The sequence below is a fragment of the Paroedura picta genome, chromosome 1 (genome assembly GCF_049243985.1).
Source record: "Paroedura picta isolate Pp20150507F chromosome 1, Ppicta_v3.0, whole genome shotgun sequence".
Lineage (NCBI taxonomy): Eukaryota > Metazoa > Chordata > Lepidosauria > Squamata > Gekkonidae > Paroedura > Paroedura picta.
In genome coordinates this window covers 18950410-18960178 of record NC_135369.1, presented here as the reverse complement: position 1 = coordinate 18960178, position 9769 = coordinate 18950410, and the positions used below count along the sequence as shown (strand labels likewise).

Genomic DNA, 9769 nt, shown 5'->3' with positions numbered 1-9769 from the left:
CACTGGGGGACTGAAGGTAAGCTGCAGCAACCATTTTGTGGCTGTCTGTGGCTTCTGTGGCAGCCATTTTGTGGCTGTATACCACACCACACCCTAACTCTAGTAGTTAGGCTGATTTTCATGACAAGGTACATATTTTTGATAAGCAGCGTAACCATTTAGCACACAAGCTCTTTAACAACCCTTGCCAACTCTAACCTACATTCCCCAAAAAGGACGAGGGGATAGAAGGATGGCTGCCACTCAAAGATTTCTCTCAATATGCAGACACAAGCAACAGAAGACAGCAAGAGCTACAAAAACAGCCTGAGAACTGGCTTCTTAAGCCAACAATGATAAGCCCTGGGCAAGACAGAGGGTTAAAGACAAAAAAGTAAAAGAGGCACAAAGGACTAAGCCATTTTAACCACAAAGTAGAAACATTTTAATGAACAAACAGTTGCACATGGCCAGCCTGTATTTCCTGGCTGCCAGAGAAGAGACCGCATCCCGTAAATGCAGGGGCAGAAGAGCTGCAGGCCACATGCTTCCACTGGGAGCCAAGGACGGTGTTGGGCCGATGAAACAGCACAGAAGGATCAATAGGAACTGGGGATTTCAGCTGACCAGACCTAGAGAAAAACCAAAGATTAATAACTGGAGGACGTTGCTGGTCAAAAAGACCACTTGGGGCCCCAAGCATAGTCATAGAATTGGAAGGGACCCCAAGGTCATCTAGTCCAACCCCCTGCAAAATGCAGGAAATTCACAACTACATCTTGATATACTTCCAAACCATTTGGCTAAACAAGTCATTAACAAAATAATTGCCTTGCTGGATTAGATTAGTAGCCTTCCACTCCTGACAGCAGTTAGCTGTGTGCCTCCACAAGCACATACAAAGAACAAAATGGTCAGCAAATGATATTTCAGAGGCAGATTGCCTCTGGATGTGGAGGTTTATGTTCAAGGGAATCTGCACTAGAGCCATCACCAGACTGGTGATTCTACATAATCCTGTACTCCTGCATCCTTTTGATTTCCTCAATTCCCACCCACCCCAGGTCATATTTTAACTCTCTGGAGAGCCAGTTTGGTGTAGTGGTTAGGAGTGCGGACTTCTAATCTGGCATGCCAGGTTCGATTCTGTGCTCCCCCACATGCAACCAGCTGGGTGACCTTGGGCTCGCCACAGCAGTGATAAAACTGTTCTGACCGGGCAGTGATATCAGAGCTCTCTCAGCCTCACCCACCTCACAGGGTGTCTGTTGTGGGGAGAGGAATGGGAAAGCAACTGTAAGCCGCTTTGAGCCTCCTTGGGGTAGGGAAAAGCGGCATATAAGAACCAACTCTTCTTCTTCTCATTCTCCCCCCACTCCAATATACTACATTCTTGTCCAAAAGGGATCACCAGCACTATATACACAGCATTGTCTTTCCCAACCTGCAGTGCTAAGGGGAAAACTTACCAAGGTAGTCATCCATGAGTGATCCAATTGCAAACTGCAACAGAAAGTACAGTGGAAATCAGTTAACCTCTGGCAAAACGCACCTACAGGATCCAAATGCCAGATGATCATGTCATGCCAGCTCAAACCAGTGGTCTATGTAGACCAGTAGGGGCAACTCAAAGGCCTTAGACAAAGGCTTTTCCCAGTCATTGCTACCTGAAATCCTTTTCTTTGGAAATTCCAGGGATCAGAGTACTGTTTATAGCACAACCCATCATAAGGAGGGGTCACAAGCAGCCTTTTCTAGGGTGCCAACCATGCATGTGGGAGTAGTGACAAAATGCCAGGAGACTTTCTTCTGCATTACGGTATAAACACAAGAGAACAGCTGTTATAGAAGAAGTCCCTTAAGCAGAAATACCAGTTGAGTATCACCAATGAAAAGTTGGCTTGAGGTTCAAAAGCAATGTGTGACAGCAACCACCTTTTTTTGTTAATAGTACGATTTGGAAAATCCATCAGCATCTTCCTGCTGAGTGGGGCTGAAGAGGCTCCCAGCATCCCTGCTCCAACTGTGGTTGCACAACATGAATTGTGGGCCTGGCTCTGAATGGTGGTGCACGCTGTAAACCAGGCAGTGCCAGCGTGTAGTCATGCACACCTGATGGTCCCTTTGTGCACCAATGGGAACACAGGGAGGCAAGAGAAGCTCACAACTCGTGACAAGCACCACCCCTGGTTTATTTTATTTATTTATTACATTTATGTACTGCCCTCCCCTGAGGCTCAGGGCAGTTCACATGAAACATAGTGGAACTGGGCCATGCCTGGGCACAGAAATCAGTCAGATGCACTGGGGGACTGGAGCACGAAGGCGCCTCCCTCCACCCTGCCCTTTCCCTCCCACGCAGACTCACAATATCATTCTTGTCCACTCGAGTCCCGACAATCTTCAGCCTAATGTCATCATCTTGTTGGATAACAATGTCCTAGTGGGGGTGAAGGACACAGCAGTGCTCAAGAGTCAGCTATTTGGGATACTATTTCTATTCAACGTCCAGGAAGCTGCCTAATACTGAATCAAAACATCTGTTCATCAAAGTTAGTATTCTCTATTCCAGTGGTGGCCAAACTGTAGCTCTCCAGAGGTCCATGAACTACAATTCCCATGAGCCTCTGCCACTGGCAGGGACCCATAGGAATTGTAGCCCATGGATGTTAGGAGAGCCACCATTTGTCCACCCCTATTCAGACTTGCGGTGGCTCTCCAGGGTCTCAGGGAGAGGTCTTCCATATCAACCATTAACCTGGTGCTTTTAACTGGGGTTGACAGGGATTGAACCTGGGACCTTCAGCATGCAAAACAGATAGTCTTCTAATTAAGCTAACGTTCTCCCCCACAGGCAACTTCTAATAATACAAAATCTACCCTTTACAATGGAACCTTCGATACAGAATAAAATTTTAAAAAGAGCTTGAATCGCCAAGACCGTTTATGCACTGGAGGTTTCATGCCAGGCTGCAAGCTGGAGTTTCAGTCGTGGCAGATTGCCCCACCTCTTCCTGCACCCACACAGGGGAGCATTTGGCCCAGTGCACCTCATCTGCCCCTGATTTGGACTCATGCAAGAGAGCTGGGGCAGTGAAGTTCCCACTGCATAAACGGTCCAAGAAGCACAATCCTGAATCAGCACTGAGGTCTGTATCTTCTGCTCAGACTGGCAGTGGCTCTCCAGGGTAGGGATAGGCACAAACCACGAGCCCAAATTCATCATTATTTGGGGGAAGTAACCTCCCCGAACATTTCCTGGACTTTTGCCCAGTTTGGCTGTTTGGTTCACTTTAAATGTGACAGCTGAGCAGGACCAGTCCACTCATCAGCTGTGAGGTTTCAATGGCTGTGAGCTATCTCACCCCTCCAGTTTGCTTCTCACTCCCTGCTTCCAATTGGTGGGAAGCAAAATGAAAGGATTAAATGGCTTGCACCAGTAACAGCCTAACAGTGGAGGAGATGCACCTGCCCGCCTTTAGACATTAATGGGTGCAGGCCATTTAAAACAGCTTGGTGGGTTTAAATGGCAAGCAGCCATTTCAGCACTCTGTTTTGCTCCCTACCCCCTCTTGGATGGGAGGACCCACCAAGCTGATTTAAACTGCTGGTAGCCATTTCACCAATCAGTTTTTCTCCCACTACTCCGCTTCCAAGAAGGGGGATGTTAAATGAATGGGTTAATAGCTGCTTGCCATTTAACCTTTCTTCGGCGATCTCCCTCCTTCTCTTGGACGTGGGTCCAAACCAGCCAGTTCGGTTCAGGGATTTTTGGCTAGGGGTTTGGTTCAGGACTGGCCTAAACCAAACCAGAATTTTCTGGTTTGTGCCCATTCCTACTCAAGGGTCCTAGGTTGAAGTCTCCACCATCAGCTACTAACTGGTCCTTTACAGCAGGAGATGCTGGGAATTGAGCCTGGAATCTTCTGCGAGCCAAGAAGAAGAGCTGGTTCTTATATGCTGTTTTTCTCTACAATGAGTTTCAAAGTGGCTTCCATCCAATCCCCTTCCCTTTCATCTCCCCACAACAGACACCCTGTGAGGTGGGTGAGGCTGAGAGAGCCCTGATATCACTGCTCGATCAGAACAGCTTTCTCAGTGCTGTGGCAAGCCCAAGGTCACCCAGCTGGCTGCAGGTGGAGGAGGACTAGGGAATCAAACCCGGTTTGTCAGATTAGAAGTCCGTGCTCCTAACCACTACACCAAGCTGGCACCACGCGGATGCTACGGTGTCTCCCAAACATAAAAAAGAAACAGTGTCAGCCTTAGATTAAAGCAAAGAACCAGTAGAGTTCTTTAAGTTTACTATTACAGGATTTAAATAACATTACTGAGAGGTGCAGATAAACTGTGTTTCATGGGGGAGGGTGCCCCATAATTACCGTCCTCCCACAAAAAAAGCCCTGCCGTGGCACCCAAAACAAGACTTCAAAACAGGGCTCTCAAACTGATGTCAGAACTTAGTTGGGATCAGTTTGCTGGACCATAGAAGGGAAGAAATAATAACCCTCAACATACAAGCAACAGGAATTTGTTCACAGAAATGCTGTCTTTGAATCAATATAACACACATGAAATCTTGACACTGCCTTCTGCAGGTGCTTTGCCTCAAAGAACCAGAGAGGAGAGGGGGAAACCATCACCCATGACAAAAAGGGTGGTATCTATCAACCCATCCATCAATCCATCAATTAATTATATATATTATATATATATATATCCCTTGAGGTTCAGGGCTGTTCACATAAAACTTAGTGGAACAGGGAACTGTACAGTTCGGAAATTGGACAAACCATCCACCTGGACTCACCTCATCAACTGTCTTGTAGCATGGAGGATTGGAATTGGGGTCAAATTCCATTTCAGAAGGAATGGACTGCAAAGAGAATTGGGGCAAGCGTTAGCAGCTGCAGGGGGAAAAGGCCATGACTGAAGACCAAAAGGCCATGACTGAAGACCAGTAACAGACATTACCTGTGATATGTCACCGCATCCAAACCCTGAGTGGACTGTATTTTTCATACACCTAGATATGACAATGGGGATCTAAACTTCCCAAGCTTGCCAGGTCAGAAAAACAGCAAAGGGGGAGAGAGGCAGGACCTGCCTCTCCAAATAACCTCTGTGGTCCCAAACAGAGACCCTCACAGCACTGTTAAAGAGAGCTCCCCAGTGGGAACCCACTGTACAAAATGGTGCCACATCTCCCCAAAATGGACTTGTCTAGTCCGGAGCTTAGCTATAAGTTCCAGACTTTCCATGTACAAAGAAGGTCTGAAAATCCAATGTTCCGGGGAAAAGCCATTCATGCAACACAAGGTGTGCTTTTAGAGGCATTTGGCTGTTTTCTGGTAAAAACAGGATGAAATAAGAGATTAGTGTTTGCTCCTGTCCACCAGAGCTTTTTGTACCTTGCAAATCTCCAGGGTTTCAAAGAATTCTCTCATATTCATGTGTTCCATGCCGGGCACTTTGAACACACAAACACACACCCCTGAACATGTTATGCACTACTTACATGTCTTGAAATGAAGCAGGACATGGGTCCAATTTCAGTGAAGAGTCCAACCTGCGGAGAAGAGGAGAACATCACTAGCAAGAGACCCCTCTGCTGAAGAGCTTACCTGGTAAATAAAATATCCACAAAGCAAGAGAGAGACAAGGGTCTATGAACAGGCGAGAGACTGGATTGGAAGAAAAGACACTGGGACTTCATGGCAGAGCAGTGGGCTTGCATGCAGAAGGTCTCCGAATCTTTCCAAGTTATGGAGGAGAGAACCAATCAACTACTATTAAGCCATAAAGCTAAGTGGAACCTCCATGTGCAGAGGCAGTCTCACTGCTGCACCCAGGGTGTGGGCCGACAGATGTACTCTAGCCAAACTCAGATGTGCCATTTAAAGAGTCCGCAGGAGAGCTAAGGGCCCTGTCAGAGCTCCCACAGTTCTGCATGGCCTGTAAAACAGAGCTCTTCCACCAGGCATTTGGTTGAGGCCAAGTGGCAGAACATTGACAGAATCTCTCCCCTGAACACCCCACCCTGAGACATGAGGTTGCATATAAAATCCACTACTTTACAGGAGGGGTGGTGGTGAGGGTGGGATGGGTAGGTTGTTTTCTTGTGTTTTGTTATCAATGCCTGATGTGAACCACCTCAAACCAGCTGGCCAGGATTGACAGGTTATAAATTCAATAAACTAAACTAAATTAGAGAATGAGAGCCTCTTAGCTGTCATGTCATTAAAGCACCAGAGTGGGTAGACTTGGGTTCAAGTCTGCCATGAAGCTCAACGGACGACTATAGATGAGTCCTTCTCTAGCCTGCAATATGGAATTTGACTGCCTATCACCCTATGCCCCCTGCAGGGCGTTACGCTATGCGGGTGAGAAGTTACTGGTAGTTCCCGGCCCCAGAGAGGCATGCCTGGCCTTGACTAGGGCCTTTTCGGTTCTGGCCCCCAACCGGTGGAATGAGCTCCCGCTTTCTGTAGGGCCTGCAAAATGGAGCTCTTCCACCAGGTCTACGTTTGAGGCCGGGTTAGTGCAGGAAGAGCAATTGGGGTCCCCCTGATGCCAACAAGGAATACCATTCTGACTTGTCTCTCCTTTCTTCTCCCTCTCGTAGATGAGTGGGGGGGAGGGGTTAAGGGTTTCCGCCATCTTTGTTTTCGCTGGTTGATTTTTGTTATTATGGATTTTGTGATAGTCCATTTTAATGGGGGTTTTAATGGGTTTTAGCTGGACTTTTGTAAACCGCTACAAGCCCCTCAGAGTGGCGGTTAATAAATTGAAGGAATAAATAAATAAATATGATAATAAAAGAAAATAATAAAAGAAAAGTTTTTATGCCCCTCTTTACACTACCCCAAGAAGTCTCAAAAGCAGCTGACAATCACCAACCCTTCCGCTTCCCACAACAAGCACCCTGTGAGGTAGGTGAAGCTGAGAGAGAACTCTGACAGAACTGCTCTGTGAGAACAGCTCTAACAGGACTGGAGGAGGGACAAGTCACATATGCAGCCTTTGGATGAAGGATAGGATAAAACGACCTAGATATACACACAGGATCAGAGCTGACAAGGCAACAGGCTGCTGAATTCTCCTCATTATCGCCACCTTACCTTGTTCACTTGCGTGACCACTGCATCGACCACCTCCCCTTTGAAAGGCCTGAAGACAATGGCCTTGTATTTGACCGGGTACAGCACAAAGCCTCGACCAGGCTGGATCACGCCTGCACCAATATTGTCTATAGTTGTGACCGCAATCACAAAGCCATATCTGAGAGGGAAAGAAACAGAACTCCTATTAATCCGAGTCTACCAACAAACCAAAGTTAACACTCCCCTCATTTTACCAAACTGAACAATGAAAATCCAGCAAACCCCCTCTCTGCACAGGCCTTTTCTGTGGTGGCCCCTAAGAAGTGGAACCAGCTGCCAGAGGAGATATCCCTGTTTTAGGATATCAGAAGAATATGAGGTAAATATCAGAAACCAGAAGGGTTTGAACAAGAGCTGCTGCTCCTTAAGCACCAAGGCAATTCTTCCTAAGACTGGCAGTTTTGTACATCCATTCCTTCTGAGGTACATTATCATCTGGTCAAATAAAAAAGGCAATTAAAATGTGGAATTTGCTGCCAGAATATGGAGGGCCACAGGAATAAACAGCTTCAAAAGTGGATTAGATAGATTCATGGACGATTCAGAGGCACTAATCCGCTGAATCCCAGAGCCAAGAGGCAACATCAGGGGAAGGCCTTGGCCTCTCTGCCCTGTTGTCAGTCATCCAGAGGGACTGGTGGGCCTCTGTGTGAGACTGGAGGCTGGACTAGATGGACCATTAGTCTGATCCAGCAGGACTCTTCTAATGTTCTTATTTGAAACAAGTTCTTGGGCAATGAACTGTTATAGACTGCTGTAAGATTGTTCACTTCTTGACTCAACCATTATGATTTTAACTTGGGCCAAAGATCCATATCCTCTCTGAAAGGCAACGCTTTCCCTTGGTGCCCTTAGTGGGACAGAATGACGGGATCCAACACCTTATGGTGAAAAGTTAATCTTCAAAATAAATAGAACATACCTGAAGGCTCTCTACTCTCTCCCCCTCCCCAGCGTGCAAAGAACGGAATCCACCCCTTCCCTTACTTACTTCCCTGTGCAGGTTCCTTCCACCTCAGTGAACAATTTCTGCTTAACTGTGTTGAGAAGATTGGGCCCAAAATACCGTGGATGCAACAGGATTTCATGTTCCAAAGAGATCTGGAAGCGTAAATTGGACAAGGTCGGGGGAGGAATATTGAAAGTATTTACAGTTAAAACAACAGACTGAAAGTCACTGCCTTCCCCCCTCCTGCTTGTCTTTAGTGCTATCATAGGACCAAGCCCTATGAAGAAAAGTTGAGGAACTTGAGAATGTTCTGCCTGAAGAAGAGGAGGTTGAGAAGGGACACCATGGCTCTTTTGAAGTAACTGAAAGGTTGCCCCTTAGAGGAGGGCAGGGAGTGGTTCCTGTTGGCAGCAGAAGGGAGGACCCACAGTAATGGCTTTAAATTACAAGTAGATATGGGGGTGGGGACGGTATTCACAGTCAGAGTAGTTCAGAAGTGGCATGGGCTGCCTAAGTAGGTGGTGAGCTCTCCCTCATTGGCCATCTTCAAGCAGCAGCTGGACAGACACTTATCCTGCTTTCGGGCAGGAGAATTGTAGGCTATGGACATATGGAGAGCTACAGACCGGCCACCCCAGTTTTAGGCTGATCCTGCATTGAGCAGGGGATTGGAGGGCCCCTTCCAGCTCTATGATTCTATCTATCCACGCCTACTCTGCCTCTGGACATGGAGGTTTCGCCCTCCTTTTTGTAAAAGCTTGATTGCCCTCTCTGCCGCCGAGCCGTCTAAGTGAGTAACCCCGTCTTGTAACCAGAAACACGCCGAGTTAAAAGAATTGCTTGTCGTATAACACCGGAGCAAGAACAGCCTCCCTCCATAATTTACCACGTTCCCATTCGAAGGAGAATGACAAAATTATAATAAGGGAGAGGGGTGTTAAACACACCTGCCGCCGCTAGCCCACTACTCACGTGGTAAAACATCCTCCCCGTCCCTTTTCCCCTCTTTTCTTTCCAGGCCGGAAGGAACGCTCAGACACTCCAGTTACGACTGTTGCAAAACATCTTCTCACCGATTGGCTGCTAAACAGCCAATACCATTCCGGCGCCTCTATAAAGCAACACGCGGCGGCCAATCGGCGTTGCCTATGCGCGCACGCGCTTTCGACTGCCAGGGACGCGGATTGTAGTGAGTGGGGAGGGTCGCTCGAAGAGCCCCAACGGAACTCAATATTCCTTAATTAATTAATCAGGATCTAATTGTATCGTTAATTGAGAAGGGTTTGTTACAGGGCTGGCAATGAACCAAAAATTCTGGTCTGAGATGGGATTCTTTTTTGGGGGTGGCTCGGGGGTGCTTTCAAGTTCATTGGAAGAGAAGCAAGAGGCCAAGTTTTGTATCCCAATTTTGTGTTTCCTGTCTAGGTGGATCCTTTTTATCGGCTGGGATTTGTTCTCTGCCCAGGATTTTTAGAAGTTAAGTCTATGGACACGGTAGATAATGGTTGTAGGTAATCGCATCCTTTTGACTTACAAATTAGTGGAGGACTGGGCTATTGCAAGCAATAAGTACAGTGTTCAGCCCTCAACAGTGTATAAGGTAAAGTAAGGTTGATGAGCCTTCGGGGGGAGGCGGAATATAAATATAATAATAATAATAATATGGGTAGTGCAGGGG

The 9769-nt window shown here is 47.1% G+C and overlaps 1 protein-coding gene across 1 annotated transcript; it reads right to left on the bottom strand.

The window, feature by feature from the left end:
• Positions 1-400: 400 nt before the first annotated feature.
• Positions 401-9204, bottom strand: POLR2G (RNA polymerase II subunit G). The gene is made up of 8 exons (XM_077324878.1): positions 9064-9204; positions 8134-8243; positions 7101-7260; positions 5498-5548; positions 4790-4855; positions 2348-2419; positions 1449-1482; positions 401-611 (listed from the first exon to the last, which is right to left on the bottom strand). Exons 1-8 carry the CDS (start codon positions 9073-9075, stop codon positions 598-600), a joined length of 519 nt encoding a protein of 172 aa, XP_077180993.1. The 5' UTR covers positions 9076-9204; the 3' UTR covers positions 401-597.
• Between the last annotated feature and the right edge of the window lie 565 nt (positions 9205-9769).

Bases quoted from the DNA above. Each gene is read 5' to 3' on its own strand.
- POLR2G (XM_077324878.1), bottom strand. The intron at 4,856-5,497 runs GTAAGTAGTGCA...TTCTCTTTGCAG, and splicing joins CCTGCTTCATTTCAAGACAT to TCCATTCCTTCTGAAATGGA. The intron at 1,483-2,347 runs GTGAGTCTGCGT...TTTCTGTTGCAG, and splicing joins GAGTGGACAAGAATGATATT to TTTGCAATTGGATCACTCAT.